This window comes from Columba livia, chromosome 1 (genome assembly GCF_036013475.1).
Source record: "Columba livia isolate bColLiv1 breed racing homer chromosome 1, bColLiv1.pat.W.v2, whole genome shotgun sequence".
Classification (NCBI taxonomy): Eukaryota; Metazoa; Chordata; class Aves; order Columbiformes; family Columbidae; genus Columba; species Columba livia.
The window spans coordinates 180,452,051-180,472,974 of record NC_088602.1 but is presented as its reverse complement, the minus strand read 5'-3'; the positions used below and the strand labels follow the sequence as shown (position 1 = coordinate 180,472,974).

General features: G+C 37.2%; 1 protein-coding gene across 12 annotated transcripts in view; it reads left to right on the top strand.

The window, feature by feature from the left end:
• PPHLN1 (periphilin 1) overlaps nt 1–20,924 on the top strand; it is a 70,565-nt gene that overhangs the window by 278 nt on the left and 49,363 nt on the right. For 4 of the 12 annotated variants that reach the window (XM_065048636.1, XM_065048630.1, XM_065048638.1 and 1 more), the window contains exons 2-5: nt 5,192–5,239; nt 6,326–6,417; nt 9,809–9,988; nt 10,836–10,897. In XM_065048636.1, coding sequence (XP_064904708.1) covers nt 5,239; nt 6,326–6,417; nt 9,809–9,988; nt 10,836–10,897 — 335 coding nt within the window. In that variant the 5' untranslated portion in view covers nt 5,192–5,238. Of the gene's footprint in view, nt 1–2,931; nt 3,040–5,191; nt 5,240–6,325; nt 6,418–9,808; nt 9,989–10,835; nt 10,898–20,924 lie in introns of all 12 variants that reach the window. The other 8 variants (XM_065048633.1, XM_065048639.1, XM_065048641.1 and 5 more) reach the window with 3 other exon arrangements.

The following is a 20,924-nucleotide window of genomic DNA, read 5'->3' as shown; positions in this document are numbered from 1 at the left end:
CGGAGCCGGTGGCGCGGCCCTCAGCCCCGGCCCGCGGGCTGTGCCGGCCCGTCGGCCGCTGCGCTCCCGCCTGGGGCCGCGGCTGTGGCCGGGCGCGTGAGCGGGTGGCCGCCGAAGCGTCTGCGCGGCCCGTCCCGGGAGCCCCGCGTGCTGGGAGCGGGTCCCGCGTCCTGCACCTGCGGGGAGCCCCGGACCGGGCCTTCTTGTTTTCCCGGGTTTCTGGGAGGCTGGGGTGGATGGAAGTGGCGGGACGGGACGGGACGGGACGGGACGGGACGGGACGGGACGGGACGGGCGACCTCCTCTGGGCTGCTGCGCCAGCACCCAGGGTGGATGTGGTAAACCTTACCTTTTAATCCTTTTAAAAACTCATCCGTGACAATATTTTGACTTTCAGTTTACCTTGTGGCTTTGTTTTGAAGGGAAGGATGTTACTACTCCTGCGTGCTTCTGCGAGTTATTTTAAACTTCAGTAATGAATGTCTGAAGGCAATATAAATCCCATTGTAAGCACTGCAGTGAGGCGTCTTGTGGGTATGATGGTGCAACAACAATCTTTATGTTTCTAGAGGAATGAATAAGACATGAGTGTGTCACTTAGATTATTTCCTTAGAAGTACTACAATAAATTTTTGTGCTTACCTTAACAATAGAGTGTCCTGTAGTTTATTTTAAGTATTAGTATTTAAACACTTTAAGTCTGTCCTCCATCATTCTTTGTTCTCACTCAGACTCCTTAAGTTGTCTCTTTACCATGCATTAGGGTTTTCAGGGATTGTCTTATAACAATTCTGTATTTGAGGTGTCTGTGACTTCAAAGTAACAGAGACTCTGTCAGAAATACATAGAAAGATGTGGAAACCTACAAAATCTGTGCAAGCAATGAGTAGAGTTTGATACATTGATTTGGCCTGGGTGAAATATTCAGAGTTGTTTGGTACTTTTCAAGTGTAAATGTTGAAAGCATTGAAATTTTGACCTGTTATGACAACAGCATGGTGTTGTCATAACACCAATATGGACATATTTTGTTGTCAAGATGTTTGTGCTGCAAGACGCAAAGGCATGGTGGACGCGGTTGTTTACATTGCCATTGCTAGCACAGCCAGCCCCATCGCAGCCTGGTAGAATCTTCTTTTCATAGCGTTGACACTGATGAAGGGCGGGATGTTGGTAACTGCAGGTGTTCGGGCTAAGATAAGCACTTGTACATCAGTCATTGTGATACTGTAACCCCCAGCACATTGCCTCCATTTCTCTTGCACCCAGGGACATATTAGAGTTATGTGATAAGAAAACTGAACCAGCAGGATTGTAAAACCTCATCAGAATGCTGCTGCTCTTAATATTGCTGGTTTTTTTCTATTTTGAGCTGGGAGTTAATTTGGCTTTTGTGGTCAGTGTTTGTGGTGCGTGTGTTTTTTGTTTGTTGTTTTTTTTTTTTTTCTCCTCTTATTTGAAGTCAAAATTATTGTGAACAAGTCAGGAAAGAGTGGAAGAAAGTCTCTTCTTTCAGGTTATTTGGTATCTGGGTTGAATGTGCCTAGACTTGTTGCAGTCATGTTTCTAATTGCTTTTGAAAAACTTATAGCCTAAGATTTGTTATTAGGAAGAAGTGGATTCTCTTGGCATGGCTGTTTATACTCAGTGACTCCTTTGCAGTATTTTGTATAATGTCATGGTGGATTTTTCCCTCTGTTCTTACACTTCTGCTTTTTTATCTTATCAGTTGAGGACTATGTCTATTCAGTGTTTTCTACCTGTCCCAAATATGGGGGGAGGAGGAAAAGGTTGCTTTTTTTTTTCCCCAACTCAGTTTTATCTGTCTTGCCTCCTGTCTAGGTAAAAGACAGTGGGATATCTTTGAAGCACTGTCAAATACAGATTCTAATTGTTGGAAGAAAAAGCATTGTTTTCTGTCTGTCTTTGTCCTCAAAGCAGTGAGTGCTGCAAAATTGGCCATGATATTTTGAAGAAGTTACAATTCTCTAAGTATCTTTCCTAGGTTTTACTCACACAAAAGCATCTAAGCTTTTTTTTGAGCGCTTTCCAAAGCAGAGAAGAGACAGATCTGGCCCACATTTGTCAATCTCAGCTGTTTGTCAAAGTAACAGTATAAAAACATACATCTCAGTAGCATCAGAGGTACTGCAGCTGCCTGCCTCTGCATTTATAGCACAGCATTGGTTTTGTGCTTTGTTCACATATGCCAAAATGTATCTGTCTGGGTTAGAAAGATGTATGTTTTTGAAACAAAAATGTAAATGCTGCAGGTTGATAGCACACACTGCAAAATAACAGATCCTGGAGAAGTAGATATTTCTAGCCATGATGACAATTGATGTCTCAAGTAACTGTAAACAGACAAGAATTGTGTACAAAATGTTGCAGAATACTGGAGTGCTTTTGCAAATGTGTCAGCTTTTTTTTTTAGCATATATTATTTAGAAAGCAAAACCAAATAATAAACAGGTGATTCATTGATAAAGAAAACTCTGTTGTACAAAAAAAATCTGAAGTTTAAGTGACCCACATAATCTGCCCAGTGAAGAAACCCTTCTTCTGTGACAACAGTTACACCAGCACAGAGCAAGGCATGTGCTCATAGGGCTGTGATAGTCGGAGCAAAGCCATTCTTGGCAGCTGGCCACAGTGGAGCAGCTTGCGCTGCGTTAATAGAATGGCTTCTGCATATGCCGGAGTGTCTTTATTTGAGAAAATAAAGACCTTGCTTTAGGGAAAGCAGTCACCTCTGATGAAAAATAGGAAAAGGTTTTTAAAATTAATATAGCAAGTGATTATGTAATGATATTCAAGAAATATCAACTACCTTTGCTGCATATGCTAATAGAAAATTGTCAATATGTGTGACAATGGTGTTAGGTGTGAAACAAAACTAGATTTATTTAATTTTTTTAATCTTTGTTTCAGAAAAACTTTGTACTGAGAGAACAAATGAATCTGAATACAGTGTAGTAAACTCGAGGTTTGATCTCTTGAATCCTTGCTAATGGAATCGTCTCATATTGATCCTGAGAGGTTAGTCTCTTCATGGTTGTTATTAAAGCAGTGTTAGGTCACATTGTTTAAGAATTTTTTAATTTATTTTTTTAATATAAACAGATTAAATGTGCTTAAGGTGCTTCCCTTTAATTTTTTTTTTTCTGGTATATTTGGATGCATCCTTTGTCTCATTGGTCTCAGCAAAAAATTTTCTGTTTAGTCTTCTTTATAAAATTGGTCTCTTCCTACTTTTTTTCCTTAACAGTATTTTGAGAAATGGACTTGGTGATTGATTTTTATCTGATTAATTTTCTAATTTCATTCCTCTAAATGCAAAATATTCTCACTCCTGAGATTTTTTTTCTTCTTCCACCTTCATACTTACTTCTTGTCTGATGTAATTGTGTATCTTTTTTCTTCAGTCTGTTGGCTTTTGTGGTAGTATATCTCTGCCTTTTTTTCCAGCTCGCATTTTTGTTTTGTCAAAATACTGGTGACGATTCTTGCTAGTTTCCATGAGGTGCATCAACAATGATAAAAATGCGAATGTTTTTATCAGCATTGCTGTCTGATGGTATAACAGAGTGTGTACGTGAATATCGGTGCCTGCTGCTAGTGATGTGATTTGGGATGTTGTAGGTGGCTTGACATGATGTGTGAGCTTGCACCAACTTTGGTGGCACTTACATGAAATGTGTTGCTTTTTGAACGTGGTGTCCAGTTAAAGATTTCCGTCACTGCTGCAGGCAGCAGGGCGTGGATGCTACTGTGCTTGTCAAAATGCAAAGAAATCCATTTGACAGCCTTATCTGAATCCAGCTTCTGATATTTGCTGTTGTTCTGAAAACTGACCTAGGTTTGCCATGAGATCCAAGAGTCTGTGTGCCTGGAGGGGGAGTGGGCAGTGGAGGAGCAGGGATGGGAGCAGGTGTTTGCTAGCCCAAGGAATGGTCCACCCTGCGCAAGGGCTTGGCCTGAACAACCAGCGGCAAAGTGTTTTGAGAAAGAGCGCGTGGTGCTCTTCAGTGTAATGATTTTGTCTGGCATCAGCTAATTCTGTCCCTCCAAGTATAAGTAAAACATGAGAGTATTCAGGTATGGTTCTAGTACAGAGAAAAGAGGATTGTGAGGACAGCGTAAGAGCAGATAGAGCACCCTCCTGGTGATGTGGGAAAGAAAGGGCACAGGGCTGACCTAAGAACAGTTAATGCACATATAGACCCTGGTGTGAATTTTTAAAGCTTCAGCAGAAGTCCCTGAAGTAGGGAATGAAGAAGAGTTGAGGCAGTGACTGTGAAAGTGCCAGGAAGGGGCTTCTGATGGCTACGCCTAACTAACAAATACAGCAATGGTTTCAGAATTTCAAACGAACAAATACAGCAATGGTTTCGGAACTGGTAACTCTTAGGTGGAGCACACTGGAGAGGGCAAGGTCAGCAGACTCTCTCTCTCTTACCATTACCAAAACCAGGACCAACCAAACTCTGTTGCTGTAGTCTGCTTGTGATTTATAATCTGTGACTACAGCAGACTAGTCCTGTGTCTTGGTTATGGAATGTACCTTTCAAGTCTGTCATAAAATGTAACTATATTTTATGAAGAGACTCTTATTCATTTGTAACAATTGTAGAGGCAAAACTTTCTGAGCATAAAGGCTGAGGAAAGAGCTGGTTCACTTGGATTTGCCATGCATTACCAAAGGAAAAGCATTTGTTAAACCAAAATTTGCATTACCCTCTCATCACATGAAACTGAGTCTTATTTTTCTCCACTTAATGATACTTAAAGGCAGACAAATAAGTATAAGTGAATATATTAGATATTTTCTTTAGTGTTCTTAAGAAAGCTATTACAGTAGTTTCCAAAAACCCTTGCTAAAAAATGGAAGAAAAACTGAGACTTGAAATAGTGAGTAAAAGATGGTAAAAGGGAAAGAAAATATCTAGAATTTATTAGGAAAGTGTTTTATCTGTAACAATTTGTCACGCAAAATTTTTTGATATTGTGAATCCAGCTGAGTAGTTTATGTTCTTTCTTAATTGAGTGTAGTGAATTACTCTGTACTAATTCAGACAGATAATGGGCAGTTGAAAGATTTAGTTTTTAAATGTCTAGTTTACTTTAAAAAAATGTGCTTATGAATATATATGCATATTTTTGCTGACTTCAGTTTATCTTTTTTTTGTAGGTAATTGAATGGGTCTTCAGAAGCAGAATTGCTAAAACTGACAGAAAAGTAAGTATGTGAATGTTCGTTTTTCACAAAAATATATATCTGACTTTATGCCATCTCTGTTTAGTTAATAAACCATTTACTTAACATTTGTACTAATAAATATTTGTATATAGCCTCATAAGTCTGTTTCCAAATAAGTGTTTTTATTTTGTAGAAGTAGATAATGTTATGTATTTCTCCTTCTGAACATGTCCTGCTGTTTATTTTTCTTATTGATTATTTTTAATAGCTAGAATGACCGTTGTGAAGGTAAACTTTGAAAAATGTAATTCTAGCAATTTCTTATCTATTTTTAAAAACGTGTAGTCTAAATTTGTCATCTTTAATATCATCAGGAAGATTTCAGCTCCTCAAGTTCGTGTTATCTAACACAGGGTGACTAGAATCTCTTATGATGATGGTTTATTTCCAGCTGTATTTAGTTATTAATTTTGAATGTTACCTTTCCCTGGAAAGAGGAATTTTTGTGTTCTGTTGGCTCCCAATTTAAAACAGGAAAATCTGCATGTGAAGAATGCATTTCATTCATGTATTCAAAACACAGTTTTGTACTAACTGAATGATGTGTTGTGTTTTAACATCTTTCTAGGTAGATGAGATGATCAAATAATTACAAGTTATTATATTATATAAAAAGTAGAAATTCAGCAATTCTTCAATCTAATAAATAGGAATTGAACTCTTTTTTAAAAAAGTCCTGTATTTTTAGCAGAGCAATATCAAAATTGCTATCAAGTATGTGTGTATGAACTCGCATGTACAGTGGGTATTTGCAAAACGCTTATATTTCAGCAGAGCTATTTATAGTATCTGTAAATCCTGTAATTATACTGATTATACTGCACTAACTTCCAGTTGTTCTTTAACATAACCTTTTTTTTTTTTTTTTTGCTTAAAGTTTGTTAATTACTTTCTATAACTAGATAGACTTACTATTAAAAAGGCTAATAAAAACCCAAAAGTTTATGTACAGGGCTTGCGCATAATATATGTTATTGGGAGAAGTCCGAGAACCTTTATTTCTGTGCTCACTATCCTTTTCAAAATGAGTCCAATTTTGGCTAATTGGATTTTTAACGTCTTCAGTGGCGTATCGAAGAGATGAAATGTGGTCTGAAGGGCGATATGACTATGAGAGAGTTCCAAGAGAACGTGTCCCTCCAAGGATTCATCCTGATGTAAGTGTATAGTATGTTTCTTTAGCTTTATACCATTATATTATGTTTCTACCATGATTTGTACCATAAAGGTTGGATTTGTGTATGTATTGTAGTACCTAGTATACCTCAAGTTCCCTTCTTTTCTCATTCATTTAAGCCAACAATCTAGCAGTCGCATCTGCACAGAGATAATAGGATGCCTACATTTATTTTCTAATCCATTGAAAGTGTTACAGACTATTTGTCTTCTGATGAATTGATTTTGTGTGTGTGTGTGTGTAATTCTTTATATTATTCAACACAGTATTTTCGGTAATCTCTGGAGAACCAAAGGCCATACTATGTTATATTTTTCCCCAGACTTTTTTTTTGTTTGTTATTACATCTTTGAAGTGACTTGAGGTGGTAAAATAAGTACTTTCACTATTGTTCTTGTCACCAATGCAGTTTTTTATGATGATGCTTAAAATATAGAAGGAGATGTTTACAAAAAAAGTAAAAAATACATCTTTACTATCAAAATGTGGGTTGGAGCCTTGTAAGGGAAATGCTTATCACCCGCCTGAGTGTTGATGGGAATCTACATTGTAGGCATGGAGACTTCTACTGTATGTTATACTTGTAAAATCAAACACAGAAGCTGTGCTTACCCTGCTGTGGGATAACTTTAGAATCCTTTTAGAAAATCTGTGTGCCAAAGACTTGAGTAATTTTTTTTCTTCCTCTCCTGTGTCTGAAGGCTTTAGAGAAGAAAGAAAACAGGTTGTAGCTTCGTGTTTTGAGCTATTACACCTTAAACAGAACTTAAGAATACTTTTTGATATTTCTATTTAATGTTCTATGCAATGTACATTTTGCAAAATAAAAATTTAGGTACCTGTACCTGTTATCTGGTTTTTCCTTTAATTCTTTTAAATGTTGGAATAATAGCGTAACTGATTTAGCATACTTTCTGGATTTCCTCTACCATATTTTCAGCTTGTTTTGGAAACATACCGATGTTGGTATACTTGATAACTAGTTACATAGTCTTCTCTATTGAGTAGTATATTAGTGTTTGGCTACTTGGTGACATTTTTAACTCTCTTTACAGGCAATAACAAAATTTTTGCATTTTCAGCAAACTGGAAATCAGATACGTTTGCGCAGGGTATTTAGTCAGGTGCTTCTCCACAATATTTATTAGTAGTAGGACATGAGGGAAGGCAGAATGTATTTTCCCAGATTTTTATTTTTTTAGTCAGTGTTTGACTTGACTAACACATTGCTAATTTAATCTAACCACTGCATCAGTGACATTCCTAAATTCTTTTAGTCTTTCAAGCTATCCAGGGAACAACGCACAGCATATTTGTTATGAAAATTTACTTTAAAATTTAAAAGATACGATGCAAGAATTTACTAGATGGTTCAATGCTAGCTTTATATTACATGTGTTTGGAACTGGGGATGAAGGGACTAGCAGAATACATCCATTTATCACAATCAATACTATCCATCTGTACCAAAACAACACTCACAGTAGCTGGGCAAACGAAGATTTGGTGTCCCTCTGCCTTACTGAAAGATGGATATGAAGCTCCTTCTCATACAGCTCTACTGATTCAAGATAGTTGACAGGCAGTTTCTGCCCTTGTAAGCCTGTGTCATTGTGTCTGTGTCCATGTATAGAGGTCTGACTTAATTTTGACTAGTCACATAAAATTGAATTCATTTATTCATTCTGTGAATGTGCTGAGCATTAGCTGATACATTGGAACTGAGACATGACAGTGATACAGAATGAAGTATCTCTTGTTTGAAAGAGCAAGAGACTCATCCTAATCTAAACTGGATGCTAATTATATCTCAAGTATAGGTTGTAGTAAAAACGCATGCTTTCAGATCCTGGTAAACAACATAAAGTTGCAAGCACTTGGCACAATTAACTGTAAGTGGCTACACCTTGAGCTTTCATGTAAATGTCCTTCTGAATGTCAGTTTAGTTATGTGATGGGGACTTCTGGGTCAGCTTAAAGCACAGAGCAGTTTTATTTTGGCTTCAGAGCACATCTTCTTTGTAAGACACTGAACTAAAAAAGAAACAAACAAGAAACAACAAAACCCACAAAAAAGCCCAGACCAAAACAAATACCAAAAAACAAACCAAAACAACCCCCAAAAAACCCAAACTAAAACAACAACAAAAAACCCCCTAAAGAACAAACAAACAAACCCAAACCCAACAAAACCCCAAAACAAAAACCAAAAAACCATGGGGGATGTTCAATGAGATAAGAGTGGGTCCAGCATTGTGGCTGTGTGTGGATGTGTTTATAGTTTGGCTTTGCATTGCCCTCTAGTGAATTTGTTGGGTGGCATCTGAAATCAGAGCTGACTTTTTTTGTGTAATAATTTTTATCAGTTTGCAAATTTAATGGATTTTTCTACAAAAAAACATTGGTGCTTTGGACTGTAACTTGTGCTACTATTAAAAAATCTAGTCTGAGTATCTCCCCCCCGCCAGCTGCATATGCTAACTCAAGTCTCTCCATTTCTAGCTTGTGTTTTTGAGGCCCATAGAAAAAGAAATATTGCTAAAGGAAGAAGGCTTAATATACAAGGTCTTTTATTCATGTTTTTGTTTGCTTTTTATTTGCAGTTGGCTTATATAATACTTAGATCTAGAAAACTGAATTTGTATGTTTTGCAACTGTGCAATTTACACTTAGTAGACACAGGATTTCTTTAATTGGTAAATGGTGTGTGACATTTCATTTGAAGGAAATACAATAAATTAATTTTGCATTCTGGCAGAAAGCTATCTGAAACTTGCATTAAAAGAAAAACCAAGAGTGTTAAAACTCTGTCGCTTGAATCCTCAGATCACTTACTGCATTGTTTTGAGAAGGCCCTCGTCTATTCAGATTACGAAGCAAGGACTGTCTTTGCTACAATCTCCATAGTGTGGAGGATATCACTGACATTAAGAAAAGTTATAGTATTTTCAAATGGGCTCTTGATTTTACAGACCTCACAGGTGTAACTTCCTTTATTGCATTCCTAAGTTAACATAAAAGTCTCAGAAATATATGTGGCTAATGCTTAAAAAAGGAAAGCTGATGCTTAGAACGTAGCTAATGCTACTGCTTTAAACTTTCAAAAGAAACTTAAACCATGTTGAAAATTTTCCTTCTGTAATTTAGTTTGTAATGCCTAAGGATAACATCTGAATAGCATCCAACTAGATTTAATAGCTTGTTCCACCATCAGACTTGCTTAGTTTTTAATGTTTGTTATTGTCTTGTGCTTTTTCAGCTTTAAGATTGTTATAGACCCATATTTAGAAATAACTTGGTTTTACTTTTGTGTATTCGCTACAGATTTCCAGCTGTTAAAACCAATATGATTCGTTTGTTTTGTGGTTTAGGATGATTACCATAGAGTAGTAAACGTTGCACCCAAGAAACCACCCCTGCTGGAAAGACCTGGGGATGGGAATTACAGTCGATATGATGATTACAGTCACACCGACTACAGAGGCTATGAAGAGGGTCGCAGTTTTGCACATGACCGAAGAAGTGGCCCTCAACACCGAGGTGTACGTAAGGTGATTCTTTTCACATGTTTGTGATGTTTGTCTTCTCATTTAAGCTTGAATAGTGAAAGATTAAAATATTATTTCAGACAGAGCATTGTTGTTAGTGAAGTTCTCATAAAGTGAAACAGAATTAATAGAAAAAGCGTCTAGGTTTTGATCCTTAATGCCTTTTTTTAAGTTACTGTGCTTCTAAGACTTTTGTGATTATATGGTGATACCTGTTTGCTGCTTCTTATGGTTCCTACCTACTCTGTTGACGTCGGAAATAGCCCTTGTCCAGCTCTCTGGAAAACTGAGAGTCTGAACTGGGAAAACAAAAGTGGCCAGAAGTCCTCTTTGTAATGCAGTGTGAAGTTAGCTGGATGAATAGAAGAATGACTACAAAATCTTTCTATTTAGCAAATCCTTGCACATGCAACTTGTTGAATGTTGTCTACCTATCCTTCTAATGTGCACAGTTATTCACTTGTTTAAGATTCTGTCATGATGTTGAATGCATTTTTTTTCTCAGTAACTACGTGTAAATACAAAATATGTGGTCCCTTTGAAAGGTCATTACTGCTTCCTCCTCCACCCCAGCTGTTTGAAATTCTGTAATTTTAAGCTAGTGATGATAATTTACATTTTGATCAGTCAAGGTCCGTATATATAGTTTGGAAATTTTTGTAGTTTTTGTGTTTTATACAGCATTTATAAGTTGCTCTCTTGAGCATTGCGGTAAATGATTAATACTTTATTTTAGCTCATTAAATGCTTTGGTTTTGCAGTAAATAAGTACCATTTGGCAACTAAATGTACCTCACATCCGATGTTGAGATACACATCACGCAGTTGTTTTGCATGTATATTTTTGCAGGATGAATCAGGATACAGATGGCCAAGGGATGATCATCCTGGAAGCCGGCATCCAGAATACAGGTATTTTATAAGACTTTACAGTAGTGCCATGCATGGGCTAGGGCTGTTTGGAGCATTTTTATTTTTTGTTCTCAAAATGGTTTGTAGAGCAGAGGAATAAAGTGACAGTGAAATGGGAAATGGCATCCGTTACAGACAATAGTGGAAAAGTGGCTTCTAGTTGTATTGTTTGAAATATAAACTAAATAAATGGTGTGATATGAAAGTCTCTATTTTAGTATTTGGTTATAAAGGATAAGAGGCCTTACAATAGCATCTTTAGGATGTTAGCCTGGGACTGTAAATAGTTTAGTGCAGCTCCCTGATCAGTCACACTTTTTACACGACTTCAGAGAATTCTTTGGTCTAATATTTGCTGCTGTGACTGTAGCACCTGGCGGCCACAATACAGTGGAAAGATACCTGCAGCGTTTTAAAGGTTGCTGGGGTGAATAATGAGATGATGAAGTTCACCACAGCCTTGTTCTGACCTCCTTGTTTTCTCAGGTGGACTGATAAGGAGGTATTTCCATCATGCATCATAAATTTCTGTGAGCATTTCTCAATCTGTACCTCAGGTTTCTATCTATGAAATGTAAGCAATAGTGTTAAACAATAGGACTATAATATACATATGTCTGCAATGACGTTTGATATGGGATTATTTGATAGGACAAATAAAGTGCATAGGATAGCGTTACATGCAAAAATTTATAAACAAGAATGAAACTCACCTTAAATATTTGGACAAGAATGAATTGTTAGTGCAACTGAAATATTAACAGTCTAATCTAAGAGTCACTTTTAGTTCAAGAACTGAAAGTATTAGCTGTCTAAGAAATCACTCCTCATTCAGATTTAATCCTTATGGAAAGTTTATGTCTACACAGAAAAAAATTTAATGATAACAATTTTACCTGAGTTGTTGTTGTACACACACTTCTTATATTCTAAACATCTTTCTTCACCTGCTCTTCTGGGTCTTAAGGTCAGCAGTGGTCAAACAGTGAGTTGTCAGCATCTTCACTCTTGCTGGGTGGAATTTGATGTTTGTGTTGATGGCTGCTTCTTCCTCACCATAAGATGCACTTGGGGTCATTTTTAGGTTTGTTAACATGCTTTCACATCTTTGGTCTTTCTTCATTGGTCTACAGCTCCTTATCACAGCCAGTTTTACCATATGTGGTGCCTTTTGAATATGTTAGATACTATTTTCCTTGTTCTTTTTGTCATCTCTAGAACCAGTTTTGTCCATCTGACCACTGGCGAATCATTCATAGCCCAGAAGTTTCCAGTGCCAGGCTTGTGCCCCCCTGTCTGTTGTCATCTCATACCTGTACTTTTATATGCCGCATCCTGTGTTTCCACTTCTCAAGGGGTCTGCTATTAGAACAGGCCTGTATTTCTATATAATACATTATGTTGTTAGCCTTAAATATCTGATTCTGCGTAGAATCACTCCTTGTCTTTATCAGATGATGGTTGTACCGTAAAAAGATCAATAAAAGTAAAACAAGTTAGCTACAGACACCTGGTCAGCTAGAAAAATAGCTGTTAAAGCTGTACCAAGGTGAAAAAAATACTTCAGGCAGTTCACGACAAGCTCAGACAGAGCAAGCCTGACAAGCTTGCTCAAAACCTCAGTCTTGAGGCCTCGCAGACTCAATAGGGAGCTGTTACTGGCAATGGCAATACAGTGATATGGGGCGACACAGTTGCAGCAGATATGTTTCTCTGAATGTGATGATTTAAGTGTAGCATAACTAGATTATTATATAACTTCACTGTAAAAAATCCAGACAGACCCTTCATATACTGTAAGGGTAAGTGTGCACTAGACTTCTTTCAAAATTGCATTCTTGGGGCTGGAAGCAAGTTCTGAAAAGTAGTCAGAAACGTGTGGAGAAGTTTTTGCAAATTTTCTTCCTACATTACAAGAATCAGAATTGTTTGAAGCTGGGGGGGGGGGGAAGGACTGAGAAGACTTAGTGCCAGGCAGTATATTTTACACAGAACAAGAGTGGCACCCAGTGGTCAAAAAGATTGTCTTAAATGCATCCTGATTTCTTCCTCTTAAAATGTGAGAATAAAATGTCATCTCCTGTTGCTGATGTCTTTAAAAATGTGTTGCGTGGTAGGTGATGGTCCCATCTGAGTCATTATTATATATTTCACAATATGTAACTGTTATGCAACTGCAATAGCACTACGAAAGAACTTCATAAGAGATACTTGGTTCAGTTGAGGGTATGGGAATCTATCGGCGATGGAAGGAAGCTCTGCTGATATATAAATGTGTGTTAGCATGGCAGAAGTCTGATTGTACAGAAGAGCATAGGAATAGTAAATGACCTTGAATGTCAAATCCTGTGATCAGACTGCTAGACACTTGTAGTGTTATGTGCTGGATAATAAACTTAATAGGATTTTTTTTTCTCTCGCTATTGAGCTATGTAGTGGATCTCAACAGAGGAAATCAAAGTATAGTACTTGGTATATGTTGTCTCCTGTGGTGAAAATGCTAATTACTTTTAATTTCAAAAAAATTTGCACTATAAAACATGAGATTAAAAAATGATTTTATGAGAAGATGCTTTCACTTTGGATATGAGAAAAGTTATTTTGCGTAAGTTCTTCTGGAGTACATAAAAATATTATTTTTTTTCCTTTGAGGTAATAGAGGAGATATAAGATCACTTTAACCAGAAGTACTTTTTAAGAAATTCCATTGAACATGGCTAAAACACAGTATGAAGTTAGATTTGTGAAGCTAAAGACACTCAGGAGACTTGTAAAATTAATGGGTTTTCATAGTCAGTACAGTGACTGTAAGTTCTAAAAAGAATAGCTCTTTATTGAGATAAATAATCAGTTTTCTCGAGTATTTTTAAAAATTCATTCAGCAGCTAAAAATGTGCTATAAGAAGTTGTTGTCAATATTATGTTTAGCATTTCCTCTTAAGCGTTAATTATTCACATTCTCCTGCTTTGATTTTTGTCAACTTAACTGTCAAAAAGTAATTTCTGATCTCTTACTTTTTCCATGTTTGTTTCCCTTATCTTTGGAGTGCTGAAAAACATTACTAGAGATTCTCCCAAAGTAAAAGAAGCCGCTTAGCTGGAATATCAAAATTCCTTAAATGATGCAGAATTTTAGGGGGAGAAAATTTCCTATATGGAAGAAACCAGAAACTGTATGTTAGGTTTTTTGGGGCGTGGGTCGTTCTTGTTACTGTAGTTGTTTCTTTTGTGTGTTTTTGGTTTTGTTTTTTAAGCTTCTTGCCTCATATTTAAAAATTGGAAGTGTGTGTTTACTTAGCAGTTGCGTAGCTGTGGCTTGAGCTGTGATGTGTCCGCTGACCAGGAGCAATGCTCCATGAGGGACAGGATTGTTGAGGTTCTACCACTTGCCTTAGCTGTGTTTTTTCTTGCCTTCTTACGAAGTTACTCTTCAGTTTCTAAGCAGCTGCCGTTGAGTAGAGCATTGATGATCCTTCTGCTCTTTCCTGGACTACTCATTCTTGAGAACTGTTAGCCTTGTTTTATACTGTGCTCAGTGAGCAGCTCTCATCCTGACCATGACTTCTTTATGGTAATATAATTTTTAATATGTAAAAAATAAAATAATTCAGAGAATGTGCTGGGCATGGATATCAAAATGAGTTCCCAGCCCTTTTTCTCTTGTTCTGACCTAAGGGATTCTTGATGGATTTCTGAACTCCAGGAACCAATGTGAATTGTGTAACCTTGCAGTCATAGTTTGGTTTGAAGTGGCTTTTGGTTCAAGCCTAGTTGGCGTGTATAAAGAATTGTACATCACAGCAGAATCTCTTAGTTTGGAGAACAGAGAATTTTCTGCACACATGGTGACGGTTTTAACGTCTTGGTTGCTGATGCTATGAAAATTGTGAAACTTGGCAATTATGAGAGATCAAATAACATGACTTATTTATCTTTTACTGATGTTGATCACTTCTGGGGCTGTGTTATTACTTGTCTTTAGTGATATATCAAAATAATTTATTCAAAACACTCAAATTATTTTGTGCACGTCACATTTTTTGAGAAGTTGCAGGGAACAGTGGTATTAAATAGTGAAGAACTCAAATTTTACAGTACTTCTGTATGGGCCTCATAGCAATGGATTTTGGATGCAAGTTCATTTTTATGAAGTCCGATGAGCTTTTCAGTGTGAAATGCTTTAGAAGATTGTTAGCCGCTGTTTGCTTTAGTCATCCTAATTTTTAATCCTTTTGAGTGCACAGAGCATTACTTTATTATTTTTTTTCAGCCGAACTGAGTTCATAAGATGTGAAATATGCAAAACTTGGCAACTTAAGATGGGTAAGACTCATCTTCAAAGAGAAATTACAAAATGACGCACTTGTAAATCCCAGCTGTACATGTATTAAATTTGATCCTTAAAATTATCTGAGGTCCAGATTTTTGTAATATAAGGATTGACGTATTTGTAAATGAAGCACTCTGCATCGGTAGTAAAGTTGGTTCCTAGGATACAAACTCCTGAGAACTGGCTCACGTAGGATACAATCACAGAATAGCAGGTTGGAAGGAATCTCGAGGATCAGCTGGTCCAACCTTTCCTGGCAAAAGCACAGTCTAGGCAAGATGGCCCAGCACCCTGTCCAACTGAATCTTAAAAGTGTCCAATGCTGGCAAATCCACCACTTCCCTGGGGAGATTATTCCACTGGTTGATTGTTCTCGTTGTGAAAAATTTCCCTCTTGTGTCCCATCAGAATCTCCCCAGGAGTAACTTGTAGCCATTACCCCTTGTCTTTTCCATGTGACTCCTTGTAAAAAGGGGGTCTCCATCTTCTTTGTAGCCACCCTTTAGCTACTGGAACGTAGTGATAAGGTCTCTCCTAAGCCTTCTTTTCTCAGGGCTGAACAAGCACAGTTCTCTCAGCCTTTCCTCATATGATGGCTTCCCAGCCTGTTGATCATTTTTCTGTCCCCTCTCCTGCCTGTCCACATCTTTTCTTATATAGCGGGGACCAAAACTTGCTGCTACTACATGTCTTCTTCCCCCAACCATGTCCTGTGTGAAATAAGGAAGTACTCTTAGTTCAGTCTTTAATACTAATGCTTTTGTGTAGATAAAACAGATCTGCTTCTCTGTGGAGTGTACAGGAAATATTTTGTAATAAATAGAAATAATAAAAAAGTATTTTTTATGATAAAAACAAAAGAAAACCATCTGGCAAAATGTCAAAACTTAATTTTAAACAATTGGTGATCTGTGAACTACTAAGGTTTGTCTGTTCTATATTGTGCTTTGGAAATATTTGAAATCAATGGCACATTGCCTTTCCTCAGGGTGGTAAAGCACAATATATCCCAATTTTTGTAAATGCATAAACCTTCACAGTGAGACTTGCATTTACTGAAGTCCATGAAGAAAATTGGTAGCAAAGTGAGGGACAGAAGCCCAGCAATTGTGGCTCTCTGATCTCTGCTTGCACTACCTGGCAGTTTGGTGATTCACCCCTGGCAGGTGCATTATGTGATGGCAGGATGTTCTAGAGCAGGGGTGTCCAACTCATTTTCACCAGGGACCGCATCAGCCTCACGGTTGCCTTGGAGTAGCGACATTTAAACAGTCTTAAAATTACATTCAGCCCTTTGAAGGCACCCACGAGGCTGATGTGGCCCCCAGTGAAAATGAGTTGGACACCCCTGCTATAGAGGAGTGGTCTGAAGATTGTACATTAAGAAGAAAATTGTTCTTTGCTGAGAATGGTTATTTTAAACCAAAACTACTGAGGAGAGAGTCTCCAGATAGAAGTTAAGGGCCACTGACTCTTCTCTCAATAGAGCAGGATTTAATATTGAGGGTTCAGATGTGTCACAGGCCAAGGCAGTTATCTTTATCACTGTGCAATTACCTTTGAATTACAGGGGGTAGCTTCTTTCTTACCCCCCTGAAAGTATTCTTTAGTGAATGAAACAGTGAACCTGTTTAAATAGTTTATACTTACTTAAAACAGTGTATTATATTCTGGGAGGTCTTTAGGCTTTGGATTTAAATTTTCTTGTAATGTAAACTGATCTTTGTCTTGCTTATAGAAGAGAAACTTAGCCAAAAGGATTTATGAGATGGTGCTAAAAATGTACATAAGTCTGCTGTTCTGTTGCAATATTTGACAGGTCTTAAGGGACACCATACAAGAACCTCATTCTTTATTAAAAAACATGTGTGGGGGGAAATAAATATGGCAGTCACCCAAAGAAAATGGCCTTGCTTTTGACAGAGATTGATAAGCAGAATTCTAATAATATTCATTAGCACATGCCTTTTTCTTTTAATAAATACATTAATAAAATCTCTGCCAGAACATTGAACCTCTCCGGTATTCACATGAACTACTGGAGTAACTTGTTTATTCATATACAAAATTACGGTTTCCTTATAATAGGTCATTGTGGTAGATTCGTTATACCTGTCTGCAACTCCAGGCAAGGACTTGTCTGGTGAAATCTTTAGTTCAGAAGATCCATTGTATTAGGCTGCTAGTTAAATTAGCTTACCTTGGCTTGTGGGATTTTGAGGGGGTAGAGGGGCGAGTTAGAACTTTTGGAACAAGATAATAGGCAATAGATAACTTAAAAGTAGATTCTGGTTTACACTAAATATTTAATGACTTCATATTACACTTCATGTCTTATGCAGCAGTCTTAGTGATTCAGTAGTTGCTACATTTTCTCTGAGGGTTGTTTTTTGCTCCGCCGCCTCTTTAGCACTTTTGTGCTTGGGACAACCAATTTGTTTGCAAACTGAGATATGTGTTTCATAATTTGATTTTTTGTTGTTGTTACTTGGCCTAAATTGTTGTATTACTAATGCTTTGGGTTCCTTTGGACTGTGCGTTTTTATTTTGAATGTATTTGAAGAACTTGAATCTTCTCATGCAGATATCAGTGTTTTAAAACTGCCCTGTACTAAAAGCTGCGTAGAATTAAGAACAGTTCAAGACTGTCCACTACTACAGGTCAATCCAATTGAAAGTAAAAAGTCTGGTTTTGTTGCTTTAGTGAATCTCTTTCTTCTATTTAAGGTAGAACCCTGAAATTTAGAAATATATGTGTGAACACTGACTGTTTTCTTACTAAGAATATTGTGTCAAACTAGGTTTCTGCTGTTATTTATGTTGGTGGGACCTGCTTCATTTATATCTAGAATTATACTAGCAAATTCATTCAAAGCAAGACTGCTGTCACTCCACTTCTCAAATGTTTGTTGCTTGAGGGAATGAGGAGAAAAGGAGAGACTGGTGGACAGGCTTTCAATTGCAGAATTTTTTTGCCTTTGCCCATGCAAAAATATGGGGAGGAGGTAAAAGTTCCTCTTCGTTTCAACTAGACTTCTTTGCATGTTTCAGCTAATTGTGGGGTTATTCTGTAAGGTGAATGTTGCTTTCACTGGAAGTTAGTTGTAGCTGTTGAGTGATTGCTTTTAATTTTTAAATATTTTTATTTGCATAACTGTTGACTGTGATCCTTACTGAAGGTGTGTTTTCTTGTATTTCTTTGTATTCTCATTCCAATTCTAAAAAATGTGTTTGCTTTCAAAAGTTGTTTACTGATAATTTTGTTCCTTTTAGAGGGTCTTACAGAACTCTGGTTTAATTGCTTATGCAGTTTTCATCTCAGGCTGAGGGGAAGGAGTTTGAATGTTAAAGCCGTAATATGTGCTGTATTGATAATTTAATTTAGTTTTCTCTTATTCATTTATCCTGATGAGCTTCTGAGGTCAGTGCCAGTAAGTGCCAGTATTCTTGCCATTCAACTGGGATCCTGGAACCTTCTGCACGAGTCTGACATCCTAGCTGATAGGAGACTCTTTTGACCGTTGTTGGTTACAGAGGGTTCTGGCTGTTCCATTTCATTTTGGAATGATGTCATGGAAGCTTTGGTTTTCTAATCAAAACTTTTCAGAGAATTGTCAAATTAGCAGAACTTACTACTACCTGGTGTTTTATTCCGTGCTTAACCTGTAAATATACAGCCTCATGCAGTAGAGCTTACCCTTTATATGAATTGTAGCAGAGTTCTAAATCTTGGATTTAGCTTCTGCTGAGAGCCATAAGAGAAAACAGAGCAAGCTTGTTTTTGAAAAGCATAATTACAAATTTCAGTCTGATTCTGCGTGTATGGTATTTCTTATACTTTGGTCCCTTGAAATGTTTTGGTTACATTTAAATACAGCCTATATGTTGTGACTCTAAAGGATTGACAAAGTATACTTTGGACTAAAGACAGGTAGTTACGATCTTCTCAAAGAACATTTTGATTCTTAAATACCCAGCCTGAATTATTGTTGAGTAAGAAACAGCTAGGTAGTAAATTGTCTTGTAAGTATTTATTTGACAACAATTACAGTAAACATGCCAAATTTGGTTACAAAAAACCTCAAAGGTCTCATCATGACAGTTCTCAACTGCTGTCATGTGTTTATTCAACTTACTTTTGATCCAAAGCTATGTTATGTTTTAGGGATCTATGGCTTTACCTGTGTACAACTGTTGCCTACTGCAGTTTTTGTAAGTTTGTAAATTGTCACATGAAATTGGTGTCATCATTATATTTTTTTTTAACAGTGGTTATTGGATGAGAACTATTTATTACAGCTACTAGTATGTTGTGATATACAAGTAAGGAAAAATTCAGTATTGTGTGCAAACTCGGTTGAATTTTGTAATATCACTGATTTGTTGTGTAAAAGTCACACTTTGGGAAAATGATTATTTTCTTCTTAACAGTGATGTTTATATAATGCTACTAAACTGTAAGGAGATCCTCTGTTTACAATGTATGTAGCTGTGCCTTTCTCAGGGTGGGGTGTATTGTCAGAGGACTGGTGCATAAGTGCCCTCAGGAAGAGAAATTCTTCATCGCTTTGGTTCCAAAGACTGGTTTGTTATGTTTTGAATATACATTTCAGGGAATTTAATTCCCATTGAGGGAAGATGAGAATACTGGGATGGGCTTTGCTTAGATGTTGTTTATTTATACAAATGCAAGTAACCTCCCCCCCCTTAATTGATGAAATGAGATGTGCTGTAAATTTCAGAAGAAGAGAGGGAGAAGCTTGGTGTTATTGACAATATAGGCATGCTTTCATTAAGCATTTTGCTGCAAAGAGAAAATTTTTGCTATCCCATTTCCACCTACTGCCGTGTTTGTGTTATGATCTACACCTGAAGAAAAGTTCATCAATAAAGTGATTCCATGATCTCATGCTGTTGGTATTATTTTTAAAAGGTGATGCTATTTTTGCATCCCAACAAATTATTCTTAATGTTAGTCTTGACATTTATTCATGATGTATTTGCATAACCACGCAAGGTTCTTTCCCTTGTTTACAGAGCTTTGTTGTATCGGTTTGTGAGTTGATAACAAGTGCTTTTGTTTAAGTGTAACTGGATATTGACACCATGACATGCAAGAGTGTTGTGTCAGCCAGCTGTGGGAATGTTTTTCTCTTCTGAAATCTCACTTAACAGTTGCATTGTGTTAACTGAAGTCTTATCTTCCCTAGTCTAGTATGCCTAATTATTTTTGGAAATTGTGTTTGAGAGCGTGTTTATGCAATGTGGAAGTAGAATGGAAAAGGTATTTTAATTTGTTGACTTACAGAATCATAGAATAGTTTGTGTTGGAAGGGACCTTCAAAGGTCATCTAGTCCAACCCCCCTGCAATGAGCAGGGACATCTCCAACTAGATCAGGTTGCTCAGAGCCCCGTCCAGCCTGTCCTTGAATATCTCCAGGGATGGGGCATCTACCACCTCTCTGGGCAACCTGGGCCAGTGCCTCACTACCTTCATTGTAAAAAAAAATAAAATAAAATAAAAAAAATTGTTGTATCTACTCTGAATCTCCCCTCTTTCAGTTTGAAACCATTACCCCTTGTCCTGTTGCTGCAGGCTCTACTAAAAAAGTCTGTCCAACTTCTTTTAAACCCTCTTCAAGTACTGAAAGGCTGCAGCAAGGTCTCCCTGGAGCCTTCTTGTCTTCAGACTGAAC